The 21,387-nt window shown below is 36.0% G+C and overlaps 1 protein-coding gene across 3 annotated transcripts; it reads right to left on the bottom strand.

The window, feature by feature from the left end:
* Positions 1-277: 277 nt before the first annotated feature.
* LOC134530353 (integrator complex subunit 15) lies at positions 278-20,942 on the bottom strand. 3 transcript variants are annotated; one of them, XM_063365107.1, is made up of 7 exons: positions 20,706-20,942; positions 15,589-15,704; positions 11,213-11,437; positions 8,040-8,208; positions 6,464-6,665; positions 3,344-3,588; positions 278-683 (listed from the first exon to the last, which is right to left on the bottom strand). In XM_063365107.1, the coding sequence occupies exons 1-7, from the start codon at positions 20,788-20,790 to the stop codon at positions 598-600; spliced, it is 1,128 nt and encodes a 375-aa protein (XP_063221177.1). In that variant the 5' UTR covers positions 20,791-20,942; the 3' UTR covers positions 278-597. The 3 variants fall into 3 exon arrangements, with proteins under 3 accessions (XP_063221177.1, XP_063221178.1, XP_063221179.1); XM_063365108.1 differs by having other exon boundaries at positions 11,213-11,419; positions 20,706-20,931; XM_063365109.1 differs by lacking the exon at positions 20,706-20,942 and adding an exon at positions 20,465-20,675.
* Positions 20,943-21,387: the final 445 nt, after the last annotated feature.

Raw genomic sequence — 21,387 nt, 5'->3', positions numbered from 1 at the left:
TATGTACTATTTACTATGTACTATTTAACTTTTCATCTAAAGTTGCTTAACATGTGTTGAAAGACAATAAGCCAATAATAAACATCTTAAACACATGACCAAATCATTTGCAACCTGAAAAGATGGTAAAATGTGGCTAGTCAATGAAGTGGTGTCATTTGTAGAGCCTAGCCTGGCACCAGAAAATGTGGATTTTGTAAGTCAGTACCAATGTGTTAAAAAGTAAAACCTGGATTTCAGCATTGTGGAAACAACAGATATTGCTGTGGCATATGAATTTTCTTTATGTACAATTTCTCCTCATCTAGGGCCATATTTATTGTCACATTCAGGAGTGAGGTGATCACCTAAACTAGTCACAGCTTGATGGTTGTTAACACTCCCTTACAAAATACAGTATTTATTTTTTTAACCCAGAAATGATTTTTCAACATCAAACAAAAGGTTATGCATGCTGAAAATTGAAAACTCACAAGAGGTGAACTTTAACAATATATTTTTAAAATTAAAAAAAATTTTTGTCCACTATTTCTATTGCAGAAGTTCCATGTACACTTCACAACACATTTTATCATTACAACCATTTCACATGCTGTTTCAGCACTCTGAGCTTGACTGCTTCCTCATGATGATTCCAAGTAACTGATGTTTTGGCAGGGAGTCAAAGCACTGTAGCAATTCCTCTGCAAATACAAACAATATTATAATGCAAACCAGTTGGTGGCCTTAACAAAGATATACTTATTTTCACTAATAAAAAGTTTTTATTTCAAGCAAATAATTGTGAGAGAAAAAACCCTATTCCAGCAGTATTGAATTAAGTGTCAGTTATAAGGTTTGGGTATATGTACTTATATTATGGAATATACAAACTACAAAAACTGACAACAGAAGTAAAACCCTGTTGTTACAACGCTTTACACTTCCCACAAATATGGTTGTAATAAACATTTTGGACGGTTTAACATCACATTGTCACCTCTAGTTTTGCTATGTCATTTTGAGCCCCTTTTGAAGATAGTCAAACCTCATTATTACAAACCTGGACCATACTTTTAGCACATTGTAATAACAAAGTTTGTATTAAACAATTGGGCAACCATTAGGACAAACTAAATTTATTACCTTCTAATTCCTATAATTACAATAATAAAGAATATTATATACACTATATTATATAAACATTTGTAGCCAACTACTGCTTAATTTAAATTCCGGAATCCCTAACCTCGGTGCTAAGTAACCTGCCTTCTGCATCACAGATCCAGAAATTGGAAAATTTGCTGCATGTATTTCTTGATACCAATGCAACAATGTAGCTTCAATTTCTTCATGTTTTTGGGACCTGAAATTTTTTTTTCTAATTGATAACCCACAAGAACTCACAAAAGCCAATTCAAATATTTTGCGATTTTTTATATATCGTTGACAAGGACCATTGCGTGATGTTAATCTCTAACGATTCAATTTTTTGTTTTTTCTCAATTTTCAACTTCTTTGATAATTTTATTTTTAACTTGCAATATAAGATCATTACGTTTAAATTGTGCAGTCATTTTACAATACAACACACACTCAATTTTCAGGTTATACCACATGTGCGAACAAAAGAAAATAACCAAACTTATTACCATATACCTTCTACATATGTACACTTTCAATGATTAAGTTAAATACTTCATAGAGTATCTTCCTTTGAGTTTCAATTTACAAAATGGCATCTTTACTGGTTTAGTTACTAACATGACCACTAGTTACACTATTCATCTTGTTTTTCAACCATTTTTCACTGTAGTATACATATAACTTTGGAGAACATTTGTTTACTTGATGTTTACGAAAACGTGATTTTTTATTTTTAACTTCGGAAGTGAAATTTGTATTAAATGTTTACTTATACATGTAAACAGCAACATGAGGGAACAAACAACTTTGTATGTCATATTAACCATATTTAAAATTAAAAGTACTGAATAACACCATACTTCATTTTCTGGGTCTGTGAAAGTACTTTGCATAAACATGAATTTCGTACAAAGTGGATTCGTATTAATGAGTTTTGGCTGTATGTTTATGTTATAAAATCTATATTTTTACTAGTGGTGCACCGATATGACTTTACCGATTACCGATTCGATTACCGATTATGAGAGCAATAATCGGCAGATACCGATTCAGTTACCGATTATAATGAACAAATTTTTTTAAGTGTAATAATGCAAACAAATTTTTTTTCCCATGTGAATTTAATAACAAGATTAGGTAAAATTGAGAATACAGTTATAATAACAGTATAAAAATATATAAAATACACAATTAAGTCATTGCAAAGTGTAAATTAAATTAACTTATATTTTTATTTGTTATTGTAAACAACTTGAACTACAGTCTAATAATTGTAATTTACAGTGGGTAAGTTTTTTTTGCGGAAAACTAGCATTATTATCGACTATCACATAAGGTTGCATCGAGAAATTACCGTTTAACAATGTAAACATGTTGCTATATTTTGTTCACTTGAGTTTATAGAAAAATGTTTCCACACTTCACTTTTTTTCTCCCTAGTCGCCATCTCACTATAATTATATAAAAATGACTCAAAACCAATTCTAGCAGATGTGATTTTATTTATGTTGACTGAATATATAAAATTATAAATACTTTTTCACTTTTCACGTCATATACAAATATCAGAACGGATAATGTTACCAAAGACGCCCATAACGAGTTTGTAAAATGCAGTGATAAAAACTAGACGGTATCGGGACCACGATTTTGAACCGCTACTACGACTCGAAAAGATCGATTGTCATAGAATCCACTGCAATTGCTTGTGGTATTTTGATTGCGTGCCATCTATTTTACGTCTCTGGCTATATGTAATGTACAAGGCCACTAAACAAAAGACAGAACAAAAGACGAAACGTAAATAAACGTGTAGGAAAAATGTATTTTTTATTGTTCGAGGCAATGAGATTTATTAAACTTAACGAAATATCTGTAATCTTGATATGACGGAGTTAGATGAATTTTGTAATATATACAAATATTACCGTATTTCGTCTTAAAATGTGTAACAAAATATTACACGGTAAAAACCTACTTAATTACGCCGGACGTAAATAATCGGCAAAGTAATCGTTAAGATAATCGCCGATTACGATTAATTAGTAAGTACCCATAATCGCCGATTATGATTCATCGGTATCCGCATCGGTGCACCACTAATTTTTACTATTGTATTTACAGTCCTTATATTGTTAATATTTTTGTGGACTGAACCTCCTAACGTTAAATTACTTCTAATACACTACAGTACACAAGGCAGAAACCTCTCGCTCACCTTTGTTCCCAATGAGACACTTGGTGAACAGCCCTATCTGCACTGCCTGTGCCAGTCTGTCAAGTGCCAACTCTATGGCCTCGGCAGCTCGGTCCCCGGAGTTGTCTCGCTGCCAGCGTGCCAGAGCCTCCACCGTGGGGAGGAACTGCTGCACCAGCATCACAGTCTTCCCGTTGGCCGCTATCGGCTGGCCACACTTCATCAGGGACTTTATCAGGGCCAGGTGCAGCTGAGAGTATAGCAACCTGCATTCACGACAATCTCTACCTTGCCAATAACCTATACATGAGCTGATCATGGTTCAACAAACCACATTTTTAGGCATATAAAACAAGAATTTAATGCGATTTTTGACCACTATTTATGTGACAGTTTTTATGCTAGAGTCCTTAACAGAATAACACAGGTTAGAAGAAGTTAAATAGCAAACATGTATAAAAGTTATAGTTAAAATAATCTCTTCGTTAAAGTAATAAACTTTTTTGAATTAATGAGTGCAAATAAAAGTAAATTTATGACTACCTTCAGTCTGTTTTCCCCCCTTGAATCAACACAACCTCCATGAGTTGGGAGTACTACTGTCTGTCACTCTGCTCTGATATGGTAGCTTTTTCTATGCTGTAGATTTAAAAGCAAAATATTTTAAATTTGTTGTCAACAAATTCTAGGTATGATCCTTCTAATTTTTCTGCTAAGGAGCAATGTGCAAAAAAAATAATCTCTCCAACATCGTTACCGCTCACCACCTCCGGCTAGCTCATAATTAGGAGAATGAGTGAACATACAGGTTGGTAGCAACTCACGAGTCATTCATATGCAATGTTTTATGGATTACCTGTTCTTTTTTATTCACGTAAAAAAAATATATTCGCCCGCACCACAGAACAAAAAAAAAATTAGATGTGCATATAGAAAAGAAAATAAACACGTAGACTTCTTACGAATTATATTAGGTAAGCCATCACCCAACCACGACCTCACAGCACGGTACTCAAACAATGACTGCTCATACAGCCTTCCTTCCCTTTGTGTGGGCAGAAACCTGGGCTCGCTGACGTAATTCTCAGCCAATCACGGCGCATGACAACAGAAACTTCCACGAAATTTTGAAATCTGTCCCCATGACCCAGCAATTTTGTCTCTCTCTCACACTCTCGTCACAGTCTCAAACGCCTGGCGTGTGAAACAAGCCTCGGTCGTGGAAAAAAACGAAGGATAATTACGTCAGCATGCCTTCCCACACAAAGAAGCCAGAAAAGAAGAAAAAAAACCTTGTAAAATAAACTGATGCATTATAAAAACAAAAGCATTAAACCAGGTGAATTATGTTTACAATACATGACATGGTCAGTTCAAAATTACTTCTATAAGGAAAAACTTTACATCACTTGATAACCTAACCTGAAATAACACAACAATTTATAACAAATTATTATTACTGGATTGTCATGGGGAAGGCTGTAATCTGGGTTGTTACAACGTCTCTCGCCATTATCACAGCTGCTAAGAAGTATCTACGGGTGAGTCCAATTAAGGCAACCTTCTATTTATAGCAACTCTACACAAACAATTTCCTCTTAAAATACTACCCAAAATTTTGTACTATGTATAATTTTCACGTGAGTTATCAAGTTTGTGCCACTTCCATGCTCAACACTAATCAGCCTTGAATCTTGTATGAAGTTGATTTTTATTTTCCTATTTTGACTTATCCCCCAAGTCTTGTTGTCACCTAGGCAACAACACATCTAGTATTTACCATCCACCTAACTGGATTTTAAGGTTTAACAGATAGTGACAAAGAAAATTGAAGTACTATAGTAACCGTAAATATTCTGATAACTAATGAGTAGACACCTGCAAAATTCGCGGTTTTGATGGCCTTCAGGATAGACTGCACATACCCCTGTACACTTGGGCAAATAACGCAAGTTCATTGGCTGCCGACTTGTAAGTCGTCTCAGCTGGTTTGTCTGTGATTCAATCCTTCTTTGGTTAAGGGTTTATAACTGGTTGAGTTTCATCCAGATGAACAGTAAGCCAATAGCAAAATTATCTAAGAGGTATATGTGTTTGAATTAGCCTATCACCGAATGAATCCGCAAATTTTGCAGGTCTCTACTAATGAGCAAGTTAAATGTAATATTACTACTGCTTAATGTTCTGAGCATTAACCAAATATTATTCATGTATAGTATATAAACTTTGAATATTCTCGTACAGGGCATATAAATTATAGTATTTGGGTATAGGATAAGGATAAACGTGAACATTAATTATAATGATGATGATAGTAGTCCTAACAACCATAATAGGGGAGTGTTAAGCTTTGGAAAGTCAGTCACATTATCTTCCACTTCGTATCCAAGAAAATTAAAAAAACTGAAGATTCTGAAGATTAAAGCTAGACTTAACACCATTGTTTGGGGTCATAAATAACATGAGATGTTGGCTAAATATGGTTTTTATGGGAAGAAAAAAACTCGAGCGTTAAAAGATAAGAACTGTCAAAACATTTTGTTGTAGACCAGATACTTGCCTGCCCCCACCCCCTTGCCAAGTAACTGCCACAGTTGTACCAAAAGGGAAATCCTTGCACTACAATCAATACCATAATGTGACCTGTAATGTGCATACTTTTATGACACTCTGAATCCAACAGTGGGATAAAATACATCATGTGATTTTTATGTGAGAATTTTTTTCTCCAAATTTTGACACCCTAAAATAACAGTGTGACAATCTCTATATTTAGTATGCAACTATAAACTGAAGTAAGGTACCAAATAATTTTTTTTAAACGTTAGCAGCTGAAAATTAAAGTTTCGTGACCTGTACACAACATGAAAACTAAGGGAGAAAATGTTGTCCTGACTACTTGACATGACAATACTCAATTTTTTTCACTACTCGAATCAACATCCCTAGTAATAATCGTAACCACCCCTCTCTTCCTGATCACAGTAAAAAATGATTTGCCATAATTTTCTGTCACAGTGAAACATTATCAAAAAAACACAGTTTCAATTATGCACAGTGTTAAGGAATTTCAATAATCAACAAAACTGTACGCTGATGTAATTGGTAGCCGAGCTTCAAATGGAATAAGAAAGAACACACCTGCAATCATTCGACTGAGGATGGTTGCAGTAGTACAGCGGAGACAGAATACACCACTTGAAGAGCCCAGCGAAAGGCGTGACTACTGTGACTGCTACATTGGTCAGCAGGGCTGCCAGACAGAGTGTTGGGTTCTGGTCAATCCACTGATGCACTACCTCCATCAGGATCTCCGGCGGAGGAGCAAACACCTGCTTCTTATCTGCAGATAAGGGATGGCCAGTCATACTTCACACCTCACCACGGCCAACTACGTCCTCAATGAGACGTACAAATTAAGACATTGACACAAACAAAGTAAAACTAAATTGAATAAATAATTTAAGATACAGCTTAAAACTCGACAGTTAAGTACCTTTTACGACAATTCTCAAGGTACAAAGAAATTTATACTTAATAACAGGAAATTTTATAAAATTGAAAAGAAAAAAAAAACAGAGGTTCCAAATTATTTGAGCAAAACTAAAGCACCATTACCAGCAAAGACTGTTTCAAAATTTTATCAAGGACCTAGAAAATGATTGAACTGTTGAAAGCCTAAAGATTTTAACCTCAAAGCCATTTACTTATTGGGCAAATGAGTAACATAAAGAATCTACACTGAAGAAAAACTAGAAAAAACTGAAAAGAAAGATAATTTTATTATTCTATCCATGCTTATTTATAGGTCCAGTGCTAATTTTTGAAAACTTATAATGTTTACTGTATGTATATTGAATAATGTAAAAACATTTCAAAATAGTTCACATACTAGCATGCACCTTATTTTTTACACTTTACAAAAGAAAAGGAAATTACATTTCATGTTACATGTAGCATTTTCAGTACCAGAAACAGACAACACTACACAAATAACACGTGAATCTGTCCATGCGGAAAGGGATTCCATCACTAAACCTTCAATCTGAAACAAAACAAAATTCTCACAGACATAGTATGAATAAATCTTCATGAAAAAAATGATTTCATATGGAATTATGAGCACTGGACATATTTGTTTGAAAAAACCTACAGTGTATATATTTCTTTGGAGACCAAACTCAATCTTGCCTTTTTATCGACTGACATCCTATCTGCATGGTCGGATTCACGTGTAGTATGATGATTTATTATCAATTTTTATAGTTTTTGTTACATTTTTAGTAAAACATAATTATCACACTTAATTAACTTAAATAAAATAAATATTTATGCCAGTAAAAATATGTAGTAATATGATTTATTTTTCAGTCATAAGTTGAACAAAATAGTACAACTTTGAAACTTTGCAAGCTTGGAAACTCATTTTACCTTCATCATTACCATTCAAAACTACTGCAAATGGGAACTAATATCAAATCCAGTAACTATATAAATAATAACAGTAATTTAAACAAAATTTTGTACAACTCCACTACATAAAGCAAAAATCCACACAAGTATGTTAATTCTAAATAGATTTTCATGTGCACAGAGGCAATATTAGTTATGATGTGTAGGTAGTTAAAGTGTTTAGCTGGGGTGAACACAACCTCCATTAATACCAAGTGCCAAAGCTGAAGTCGTTACGAGACGGTGAGACTGCGTGCCGTAGTACCTTTCACACTGTACATCTCAGCGACAGCCGTCAGGAAGTTGGCAGTGAACTGTGGGGCCAGACGAGGAAGGTCCTGCAGTACGCTTGCAGCCTTGGGCACGAGATCAAAGTAATCCTTCACCACACCTTCAGCCAGGTCCAAACTGCCTTTCGATGTGCATCCCAGTTGCTGTAAAGTACATTTACCTCATTAGTAATACAGTACAGAGTACTTATGGACATGGTTTACTATTAATTATATTATTGTTACGAAACGTAAGCAGGGTCGCAGCGCACGCGGGTTCGAAACTGGCTGGCGGCTCTGCACGGATACCGACGTCAATTGGCCGCCGCTGACGTGACATGCCTTGCGCGCCTGTTGGATTACAAAAGTCGTCGCAACCCCCCTCCACCCCTCCGCCCCCGCGTGGCGCTCTGCCTTGGTGCCGTTAACCTGATACCTGTGGGAATTCCGCCTGCGGTCGCGCGAGCTCCCGACGCCAATCTCGATAAATCTGGAGTCGGGTCGGCGCAGGATGACGTGACTGGCCCCAGCCGCACTCGTCACTTCTAGAAGTGGTGCCTGGGCCTATATAAGCCCAGGATGCCGGCCTCCGAGTAGAGTTTTCCCGCAGTGAAAGTGCCGTGGGAGCGGCGGAGTTCCTCGGTGAGAGAGTTCAGTTCCGGGACGATAGTCTGGGCGATAGTGCCGCGGGTGTGGTGGAGTTCCTGGGCGAAGGGTTCCTCGGCGAGTGAGTTTCTCTGCGATAGTGCCGCGGGTGCGGCGAGAGTCCCAAGCGAAGCGTCGAGCGGACCCTCAGCAAAGGGAAGTGCGACGGCGGCGGCGGAGTCCCGCGGCGGAGGGTTGCGCCGGAGGTGCGGCCCAGCGAGGTGTGCAGTGTAAGAACCGAGTGACTGGGGAGTAAACTTTTTTTTAAGTGTAATTGATTATTAGGCATTTTTATAAGATTATTTGTTAGTGATGTAAATATTGGCAATCAATTAAACTGTGTAGTAAAATCTCTAATTGGGCTATCCATTTATGAACCTGGTAGTTTTCCCACTATGATTATTTATTCATATTAATAAATCGTAAAAATATATATGGTATCAAACCATGATACTACCTCTACATTTATAAATACATACCTAGGATTTAAATCAACTCATAATTGAGATAAAAACAATATTTCATCCTTAAAAATTTTAAACAACCTATTTTTTTCCATTTTTTTTAAAAAACAAAAGTTGGTGCTAGTTTAAACTTTTCTCTGCAGTACATAAGTAAAAAAAAAAGAAGATAAAACAACCACCAATAAAAATCCTCAGACTTTAATTACTCCTGATGCACTCCACATTAAAGTAATTCTGCAAAAGAGAATTAAAAACTAGCAGGACAAAATAATATGTTTGTATAATTTTGCCACATGCACATGCTATTTCTTTCCACTAACAAAGCCCAAGAATATGACATTTACTTTCTCAGCTAAAACAAAAGTCACATATCATACAGTTGTTTTAGAATTCTGATGAGTCCTAATTGCATATGTGTGTTCTTTACTGTCTGTTATATTGGTGTAGTTACGTGCTGCAAATAAAAACGAGAAAGAAAAAAATTATGGCACTATCCAAGGAGTTTCTTCCAAATTGAACATTATTATTATTATTATTTCTTTTTAATCCTCCAACTGAGATTCTCTAGTCTTTCACATGACAAATCATATTTTTAGTGGTTTTCTGTTGTTGCTTCTGTTTAATATTAGTGTAAATATTCAGAATTAGAAAGAAAGAAAGAAAAAAAAAACAAGAGAAGAAACAAAGTGAGTGACAACTTCCATCCCCCTTCTTCAGTACATTTCATGGTAAACCAAGCCGACAACATTATGTCTCATGTCACATCCGCTGCCAAAGTTTGCAGTACACAGCATTCAAAAATGGTATAAATGATGCCATTTGTATTCATAACATGTCGTTTTTCAACTAAGCTCTTTTCAAATCGCTAGACAAACAGATAATTCCTGATGGCTTTAAAAAAATTCACTAGTTCTCACGGACTTCCTGCACCAAAAAAAATTCAAGGCTAATTAAAGGTTTCCCAATTTTCCTGCTCAGGTGCCACTATCCAATACAGAGTACAGTTCGGTTTCTGCTCCTATTCACATCACCTATACCCTGCACACTGCTCTAACCGGTTGGCTAAAAACTGCAGACAATATAAATCTATGATTTTTTTTCCACCAAAACTTACATTTTCTCTCACTAACTCACAAGCTTTTCATTAATTTTTACATTAGTTTGTATGAATGTAATTTGAAAATTACCCAAAAAAACAAAACAAAATAATACTAAAAAATGTACCAACTAGTTAAATCAAATAGTAAAGCATATAAAATATAACTAAAAAATCATCTGCAGTATAATACATAAAAAGAAAACAAGACAAGTCCCTAAAATGAATAAGGCTGCAGCAAAACCTCAAGGCTATCCAGGGTGAGCACACAAATCTGTAATAAAATTTTCGTGACTTTACCTTATCAAATATCAAATATTCCAGGCTAATTTTTAAAAAAATAGTTCATGTACTTTGAAATTTCTGAAACAACAAAAATCATGTCTCCACCATAACTGACCTAGTTCTCTCTCCACTGTAGTATTTCTTTCTTTTTATATTCAACAGAACCTTGCAGTGCCATTTGGAAAAATATGCTTTTACAATATGGGTGATGGCAGGATGGAGCATGACATTTTCACCTCAAATTAATATCACTGGGGGATTTCCCTGAACAATTTCAACTTCTCCGACTTTCCAAAAAAAAAGTATCCTGTGCCCATTATGAGATCCGACCCCCAAGTCAGGAAGGATGACAGTGCAACCCTAGCCACCTTCTCAGGTTACAACGCACATCAGTTGCTCCTTTCAAACCCCGGGAGTGAATGCAGACTACACCGCCTATCACTTCCTCTGTGTATTTTTAAAAGAGCAGATAAAATGAACAATGTTTCATATTGAGTTTATATGTGTCTTACACCTAATCTCTTTCTCTCACCACGACTCTCACCTTTACTGGCACTGCAGTGCCTCAATACTGCCTGGGCATATATTTTACTCTCATTTGAAAATCACCAAACGTATAAAAAGGTAATTTTTTCACACAAGCAACAAAAGCAATCATGAACTGCGAGAGCCTGCTCACCTGCATCCACATGCCGGTGGCCGAGAGGACGGGGATGTTCTTGGTCGATATGGCCATGGACACCAGCTTGACCAGCACGTGCAGGCGGTCGGCGTTGCCGTGCGGGAAGAGGCTGGCGAACACCGCGTGGCGCGTCGCGTCGCTGCTCAGGCCGCCCGAGAAGCTCGGCTTGAAGTAGTCGCTCAGGGCCTCCAGCAGCTGCAGCTCCTGGATGCAGCTCAGCTTCTGAGCACAGCGGCCACCGCGCCCCATGAGTAGAGACGTGCAAAATTCGCGGATTCATTTCGCGATAGGCTAGCATCAAAACAACTATACCTTCGTACCGCTTCTGCGATTGGCCAACATTTTATCCGGGGAACTGTGAGCCAATGGGAAACACTAAACCAAGAAAGTGCCGAATTACGGACAATCTAGTTGAGACGTCTCACGCGTTAGTAGCCGATGAACAGGTGTCATTTCTGCAAGTATTTAAAGGACTGTGGAGTCCATCCTAGAGATCGATGAATCCGCAAATTTTGCAGGTCCCTACCAATAAGTAAGAGCACAGCAGTATGAGACTGAACCCCACCTGGGTGGTTTTTGTTAACTTTCCATCTGGCAAGCTCTCAGACACACACAAGCACCCTCAATCACATATCACTAGGGCCAAGCATTATTCACGAGAATATATGCAGACCCTCTGTGTGTTAAAAAGGTGTAGCATTGTCTGTGTTTATTTCAGACACAAGTCTACTATCAGCACACCAATCATAGCCATCCCGTGCGGGACCAAACGCGACCTGACAGGCTCGGCCAAACTGGGAAATGCTTCTCTTCAAAATGCCCGCCAATCACAAGAGGACAATTGCTAGCACAGGCATAATTTATTTTAATCTAATGATCAATCAGACTGTCAAGCTTTATGTAAAGGTAATTTTTTACACAATATGCCAAAAATATTATTCAGGTAATCCTTTAAAGAACTTCTTTTTTTTTTTTTTAATTTTATAAAAGAGCTCCGTATAAAAGTCACTCTGAACAACAAGGGAAGCAGTTATTTTAAAGTCATGATAAAAGTGATGACACCTTGCAGAATGCTGAGTTTGGGATGAGTAATAGTAATTTATTTACTGTCCTACTCAATTTAATAATGGACACAAGGTTTAAACATATAGAATATTAGACAGGGCAGAAAAACTTATTATTTGATCTTCATTCACAGGCACAGTATGTTAGCACACACTGACACTGTAAATGGTAATTAGAAACATAAACTTTATAGATAATACAAATAACTTGGTTTTTAACTAAAATAAAATACAGTAGTGTCTTGATTATCTGACATAATACAGGCCAGCAAATCAACGGATATTAATGTGGTGTTAAGGTGCCCAACTAATCAGTCGGTTTAATTGCAATTCACTGTATAATCTTATCCCTAATTATTGCTTAAGGTCACAGCCAACCCGGGCACACATACTGTAGGGACCACGAAAGTAGCGAGCTGCATTCCATAGTTCCGACAACAAACATTGCTCGGCACGGATCGGCAGAACGAAGCGGCGGCGGTGCGGCGCGCAAGGAACTAGGCACGGCCCGGCTACATATTAGGCGTTATAAAAACATACAGCGCAGTAATGAAAGCGCAACATTGAAATGTGTATCTGTAAAAACGTAATGGCATTTTGTTACATTGAACACATATAGACAATTATAATTCTAACATGACGTGACTGTAAAGAAAATTGACTAAAGTTTCGAAACTCACCACAGTGAAGGCAGTGTTGGTTAGATCCGCAGCTCATGTAAGCCAAGAGTGGCAAAATTGCACCTCTTAGTTATGTGAAACGAGGCGATATGGAAACATTAAAATATTACCAGAGCTCTATAAGTCAAAGAATAAATACCAGTTCTTACAAAGGCTGAGCCAAACACGATGTAGCACTGTCAGTATCACTATTTTCATCACTGTTGTCCATTACACTGTTACTTGTTGATGAAAGGAATTCGTCATCGTCACTGTCGTCATGTAAATTTATTAAGAACTGGTCCATTGCCATGTCTATGATGCAGTCCCTCTTCCAGTATTCGTCTTCTAATTTTTGAACGCGATTGCAGTAGCCTACCCAGTCATCCTTTGTTACAGAGTTAACAGCATCCAGTGTGCGCGTCTGAAGTGCTTGCGCAGAGAACTCTGCCACGGTATTACATTCCCGAATGCACCTATTTATCTTTGCCCACGCTAATTCAATAGCGTTGAACTCACACATATATGGTGGGAGTCGAATGACATGATGTCCTGGTTTTTTTTAAAGTTGATCAACCCGTAATATTTTCTCCTTTGGTTTGTGTTTTTCTACTAGTTCCATCAACATACATTTCAGCATTTTTTCATCACACACTACACTTCTGCGTTTTAGCCATGTAATCATTTCGTTTTTTTGTACTGTATTTTGAAGGAGGCTTATCCTCTTGTTTGGAGTGATATGGCGTATTGTCCATTACTATAGCAGAAGATGGCGGCAAGTTTGGTGGAACACGTTCGGACAGCCATTTTTCAAAATTAGCAGCATTCATTTCCCCGTGATAATCTCCGACTGTCGTACCTGACTTGTATATCAATAATCCCCCTGGGAGAAATCCACATTTTGAACCAATATGAACCAATATTAGCCTCTTGGTTGCATTTCCTTTAGTTACTCCCGTTACGTCATTTTTGCGTTGCCAACATTTCTGGAATGTGAGATTAGTATCCACCCACGACTCATCAAGGTAAAAAACTTCCTTACCTTCAGACCTACAATGTCTAATTTGAGTGAGGAACTTGGAGCGCCACGTCACTATGTCAGCTCGTTCGATTAACAAACGCCGCCTGTCTTCGCACCGTTTCCAGACGAAGCCCAGCATACTTCGCAATAATCTCTTGAGCGACGAAGGGCTCCACTGCCAACCTATCTTTTCCTTTAATACGGGAATCAATTTGCGTACTGTGGGGACAACTTTTTTAACCGCATAGAATTCCTGGATTGTGTCTCTTATGACACGTTTATCGAAGCTGTCAATCTCAATTTTGCGTTTTTTTCGTGGCCTGCACATAAAAAAATTATGATGTAGCAATCTTAATAATAATAAAAACATATGCAAGTCTGATATATTTTGTAAAACTAACATAACCAATGATAAATACCCATTGTTTAATATCACTAATGCACATTAAACATGTTTAAAATGCATGGCTTACCTCTTTTTCCCTGGTGTTGTATGCGGTTCATTTGGCATTGCAATTTGTTTCTTTCGAATACGCATCACTATTGCTTTGCTTACATCTGTATAATTTGCAGCACGTTCCGTTGCTTTGTGAATAGGAATCGAAAGGCATTTTTCACGAGTTTCTTGATCACAAATTGATAATACTTTACTAATATTTCTCTCTCTTTGCTGTGAATCACTTTATTACTTTTCCTACGCTTTCCATTCGCCTCCATTACTCGTCGCACACTACCTGCCAATATACTTCAAACGGTTAGTAACGCAGGAAGGGAGACAGAATTTCCTATCGCATGACACTCCCTTCCCCTTCAACCCCTACTTCCCCTGCCGGCCTTGAACCACTCTTTCCCTTTCACCCCCGCGCAGACAGCTCGCAAGATTCCTGGCCCATACAGTATGATGTGCAGAGCTTAACAAAAAAACAAAAAAAAACACAAGATTTTAAAACGTCTCCGTATATCCAAGTGGGGCCCGTTTACGAAAAGCATCTAAGAATACGCTGATGGCCAATAAGTAGTTCTGCCTCCGTATTTCATTTTGTAGCTGTATTTTTAGGATAGTGAAAAGAAATATGACGCGTCAGGATAATTGTTTAGCATGAAACATCTGGTACAGATTCTTGAAAAGACTCGAGGGACTTGCAACACACCTTTTTCTTTATTTCTGCCATACAACATTATGTTTACCACTCAAATACTATAGTTGTACTATGCAGAATGAGAAGACTGCGCACCAGTCCACAGCCTGGAGCTTAGGGGCGATACCGCGCCAGAAGCACCAGCGAGCGTCGCACTTATCATCCCGCCTTACTTATGAAGTGAAGTTAACTGAACTCTAATGTATGTTTGAATTTCAAGCACTACCCCAGTTGCAACTCTCAGTTCCCCGTCATTGCCAAATAAACTCAGTAGATTCAGCCCAACGCTAAATCTAATAAACCAGTGAATCCCTGTACGTAATTCAATTTCCACTCTTGATAGTAGGCTTACACTAGTGTAGGTATGCCTGTTTATTTCTAAATATAAATTTATCTAACATTTTTAAGTACTATTTATGAAATCACATTTATAATATTTACTATTTTATCTATTATTTCACAAGTAATGATTTGTGAAAATGTTTTTTACCCTTCTCCGTGAGCCTCTTCTATCTGTCTCACAGAAAACAAATTCTGTCATTATGTCCGTAGCTATCTCCATGTTTTTGGCGTTGCGACCAGTATCTGAAGCGATACATAACTGTTCTGTAAAAGGAGAGGAACAAATGTTACACTACCTACATTAACAAAATGAACTACCTACCTTTTTATTTAACAATACAAACAGTGAAATTCTCTGTTTTTCAGAACTAGAGTGCAGCACTGGCCTAACAGTTTGCTTTCTGTTCCAGTGCCAGAGCATAAAATACCAACATGGATGGTGAAAGCATATTTTTCCTGATAAACTTATGTGACCTAAGGACAAAAAAATATGATCTTAAGCCACAAACAGCCCCCCCCCCCCCCTCCAAAACTGACTACTGGAACACACTAATAAAGGGAAACCATTGTCCTCATCAATGAACACCTGATGATTAGTTTTATATTAAACTGCCAGCATGTATTATGTCAGCACACAGTTTGAATATAGAACGTCAAAAAAGATTATATATGAAGCTAACATTACATATATATATGTAATATAAAATAAAGTTCAAGTTCAAAATTTGATACCAGCCTTACTACTGGTCAGAAATAAAGTAGGGAAAATGTATGTCGTCATGGAAGTTGGCCAATGATAAATGGTATTGCTGAACGAAGGAATATATACCTAGTGCATTATATTGGCAACATATAAATCCAAAGTATTGCCATTAAAAAAATATATATTATATTAGATACATTAATATGAGATTTGGAGCGACTGTGGAACAAGGAGTGAACTAATAAGTATAATTTATGATGTTAATTAAGTGAATAAATAAGTAGGGGAACCTGGGGAGCCTTGACCATAAGGGAGGTATGACCCACCATAAAAATTTCAATGTCAGAGACATTTATGTTCATTGGTGATATATTTTTTAATTACCTACAGTAATGTTAGCCACCCTGAAGATATTTGGAGGGAAAACTAATTGTTATGGTTGAGCTGTGGTGTTAAGAAGAATAGGCCTACCTCATCTTTTCATGTAAGTTTCAGCAAATGTTTGTAAGGCAATGAAATTTATTTTGTTTCAAGATATTCAAACCATTAATGATAATAATGTTTATTCGTGTATTAGCTCCAATTTGATGTATAACATTTCTTATCATGTCAAAGTTTTAATGGTTTTATTTAACTTTAACAATAAAATGGACACTAAGGGAGGCTTGACCATAGGCAAGTAAGGGAGGTTTGACCATATGGTCAAGCCTCCCCTAAAATATTTAATAATAAATATATTAAACCTTTATATTTTTGAGGTTATGTTTTCCATAAACAAACCAAAATTTTGTTATTTTAGGTTAGGTGGTTTAAAATTACCTCAAATGCACATTATTTAAGGTTACATAGTTATAATGATCCAAATTATAAATTATTTTAGTTTGCATGGTTATAAAACTTCTATTTTTTTAATCTGTTAGGTATTTATTTAATATATCTATTAAAGAAAATTTTACAGAATTTATCCCTTTGCATATTGAAAGTGAAGTTGGTTATTTTACATACATATTATATATATATATATACACACACACACACACATATACATACATACATATATATATATATATACATACATATTTCAGAATGCATTTCTTAGGAAAACTAAGGAGGGGAGAGTTCAGAAGAAACATTCACCTGAACGAATGCGTTCAGCAGTCCTGTGTGTGGTTCAGGAAAGCTCTAGTGTTCGATCAGCAGCAAAGAAATTCAATTTGGATCGTAAGACTTTAGATCGTTATGTAAAAAAGTAAAATCTCAGTGAAAACAAAGATACTGTTAGTATGGAACCTAAGTACAACACAGGTAATTTTTTTTGCAATGAAATGGAAAACTTGCTACATGAATACTTAATATTGTCTGCCAAGTTACACTACGGACTAACACCCAAAACCGCTAGAGAGCTTGTTTTTGTATTTGGCCATGCCAATAAAGTTAAAATGCCTGATAAATGGTACAAAACCAAAATGGCTACCTACGACTGGCTACGAGGATTCATGCACAGACACAAGAACTTATCGCTTAGAAGACCTGAAGCAACAAGCCTGAGCCGTTCTATGGCATTTAATAAAACTAATGTGACAGAATTTTTTTAAAAATTTGCAAGAATTATTACTTAAATATAAATTTGGCCCTCAATCAATATTCAATGTTGATGAGACGGGAATTAGCACTGTCCATAAACCTGGCAAAATTATTACAGAGAAAGGAGAAAAACAAGTTTCCAAAGTAACGTCTGGTGAACGGGGAACACTTGTCACAGTATGTTGTGCAGTTTCAGCAATCGGAGCCACAATCCCACCGTTATTTGTTTTTCCACGGATGCGAGTAACTGAGGCAATGACGCATGGTGCGCCTTCCTGTTCAACTGCGGTTGGCCATCCTAGTGGGTGGATGACTGGTGAAAATTTTGAAAAATATTGGGACCACTTTATTAAATTCAGTAAATGTTCAATTGAGGACCCAGTTTTAGTAATACTGGACAATCACGATAGCCACATAACACCAACTGGCATCCAGAAATGTAAAGATCATGGTATAACGTTACTTACACTTCCGCCGCATACTAGTCATAAATTACAGCCACTCGACCGATCTGTTTTCGGTCCTTTTAAAAATTATTACAACCAGGCTGCAGACAACTTTATGGTAAACCACCCAGCACAACCAATGAAAATTCAAGACATTCCTGCTCTTATTGGACAGTCATTTCATAAAGCATTTAATGCTGAGAACATTATTAAAGGCTTTTTAAGTACTGGAATTTATCTGTATACATAATGCCCACATATTTGAAGATTCAGACTTCCTAGGTGCCAATGTGACTGACAGGCCTCACCCTCACTTATCTGATGGCAATTCTGGTACTCACACTACAGATGTGTCATGCCAGATTTCTTCCCCACAAGGCTCTCACACTGAAGTTATTAGTCCACAAGATTTACGTCCCTTTCCAAAGGCTGGTCCAAGAAAGACTGCAAGAGGTGGACGAAGGCCTGGTTGTTCGAAAATTTTTACTTTTACCCCGGTCAAAAAACAAATTGAAGATACATTTGCAATGCAGCAAGAAAAAAAGAAATAAACTGAACAGGCTCGAGGGAAGAAATTGCAAGAAAAAATTATAAGGCTGGTACCAAATTCATTATTGACTGACAGTGAAGAAGAGGCATTTACGTCTGATAATAATGATGATGAGCAACAATGTCATGGATTTAAATGTGGTGATTTTGTATTGGTTAGATTTAGTTCAAAAAGTATGATAGCTCATTATGTTGGCAGAGTAGTTTCAGAAGTGGGTAGCTCAATTAATGAGTTTGATATAAACTTTTTGCAGCGTAAGGAGTCAAGTCATTCTTTTGTATATCCACAACTAGAGGACAGATGTGTAGTACAAGAAGAAGACATTGTGGCAAAATTACCATTACCTATTTCAAGTGGTGGTACAGAACATGTAGCATTAAATATCAAATTTGATTTTGATTTTTCATCCATTGTTAATTTAAGGTAGACCTTTTTATGTGTGGATATTTAAAATATATTTAATGCTACAAATAGTAAATTACTTATGTTTGTTTTAATGTTGATTTTTCTTATAGGCTACATTGTTCTACCTTGTATGTATATAATGTAAACTTAAATGCCTTGGACATTTGTTGGATGAAAAAAAAAATTCATGTATAGTATTTTAGATATAATTATATTATTAATACCAACTTGATATAAATATACACAAGCATTTACCATAAACATACACTGCAGTCATTATTTCTGACATTAATCATAATTTTTTTCCCACCTGTCAGGCCTCCCTTACAGTGGGTCAAGCCTCCCTTATGGTGGGTCAAACCTCCCACACATAGGGAGGCTTTACCCATGATGCACTAAGTAAAACAATATTAAAAATAAATAGTTTTTAAATTGTTTATGGAAATAAGAAGATATTATTTTGGTTTCATGTGAACTAAGTTACAGTACTGTTGTATTTAAAAATTTTTAGTTAACACTGAAAAAATATTAAATTTTTTCTTCTAAAAACATGGTCAAGGTTCCCCAGGTTCCCCTACCAATAAGTAATAAGTAGGTCTTAAGAAATTTATTGGATAAGTGTGGAAATAAGTGTATTAGTCACGAGGGAAGAGCAAGTTCGTGTTTATTTTTATTGAATTAATATAACAGTGCAGTGTAGAGAAAGAATGTGTGGTTGTATGATAGTAGTAAACAGGAAAGCAATGGTTCGTGTTTCACAATAAAGAAAAAAATTAAATGGAGGAATTGCAAATTGTTTTGTGTAAATTTATTATCTACACGAGAAATATTGAAAGTAAATTAATTGTGTTTTGTAGTTTTTATATGCATTTCTTTTGTTGTAATGGATGTGAACAGTGTTGTGTGTGTTTCCTACGCGATGTTCAGAAAAATAGTTTATTTGGTTAGGTGAAACATAAAATTTAGAACATGACGTAGAGTAAAGCTCATTTTTCTCTTGGTTAGTTGTGCAATCAATGAAGTGATAAAAACAAAGCAAAATTTTTGGTGAAAGTAGGTCAGCTGATATAAAAATATAGGTACCTATGTACATTTTCATTGCATGGTAGGAATATCAAAGATGTCAACAAGGCTGTGCTGAAGTACTACTTTCCCAAAAATCTCTGTTAAGTATTTTAAATGTTGTTCACCCACTGCACATTCACACCAAAATACTGTATTTTAAATGTGGCTAACCTAATGCAACCATTCATTCAGATCAATTGACAGCACATTTTAAGAAACTAACATATCCTAACCATTCACACGATTTAACAGCCTTTTTAATATAGCTAACCTTATCTAATCAACTGTTCGAAAAAATTTTTGGAACTTTTATCGGGTAGTGGCTTTCCGTAAATAAAATAATACTATAATTAGAAAAACTCAATTTTCAGAATTGTACATTTTAAAACCAGCACATACTCCAGAAAAATATCTTTAACGGAACCCTAAGCATAATAAATAATTAAACACATATTATTACAGAAATTATTACAGAAAACTCACTGCTGTTAGCAGTCGAGAACTAAAATTACCTATACGATCAAGTGCCTCTCGTGCGCATGCCGGAAAGTCTGCTTTTCGTAAAGTGTGTTTCAGTTCCGATGCTGAAGCTGACATATTTTATTATACAATTCGTCGTATATTTTCAATATCACTATTTTTTATTAAAATCTTATTTTTAAATTTAAAAAAAATGAATGAAGAAAGTATAGCCACTAAGACAACAGTTCTGAGAGTTTGTCGTTTGTTAGGTCCGCGTTGAATATCACTCATGTCATCCTTAAGAATACTTACAGCGCTCAAGGTTTTTGGACCTTGAACTAATTTGACAATGGCGGCGTTGGCGGGATTATCAAAATGTTCATGTCACTTTCATGTAGCATATATTTACTAACCTATTGCGCACATGCTATATAGGATATTAATTTAATTATTTAGTGCACTATAAAAGCAATTTAACTATACAATATTTTTTTCTAAATAAAATGTCTAAATTTATATAACAACATATTACATTCTATAATTTCATATTGATTTCAAACGTATAGTAAAGAACTAAATGTAATTAAATCAATGTAAATAAATTAATAAAATATAAAAAATAAAAAACAATATACAATTAATACAGGAACTCTAACAAATACATATCGATACTTTTTGGTAACCTGTACTTTTCTTTCGATATTAAACTTTAATACTCGATACTTGTAATTT

Source organism: Bacillus rossius, chromosome 3 (assembly GCF_032445375.1).
Source record: "Bacillus rossius redtenbacheri isolate Brsri chromosome 3, Brsri_v3, whole genome shotgun sequence".
NCBI classification, from domain to species: domain Eukaryota; kingdom Metazoa; phylum Arthropoda; class Insecta; order Phasmatodea; family Bacillidae; genus Bacillus; species Bacillus rossius.
The sequence above is the reverse complement of the archived record's forward strand: the minus strand, read 5'-3'. Positions and strand labels throughout refer to the sequence as shown.

Coding starts and splice junctions, on each gene's coding strand:
- LOC134530353 (XM_063365107.1), bottom strand. CDS start 20,790: ATGTCAGCTTCAGCATCGGAACTGAAACACACTTTACGAAAAGCAGAC. Junction 11,438..15,588: donor GAAGAGGCTCACGGAGAAGG/GTAAAAAACATT, acceptor CGCTGTGCTCAG/AAGCTGAGCTGCATCCAGGA. Junction 684..3,343: donor GTGTCTCATTGGGAACAAAG/GTGAGCGAGAGG, acceptor TTGTATTTGCAG/AGGAATTGCTACAGTGCTTT.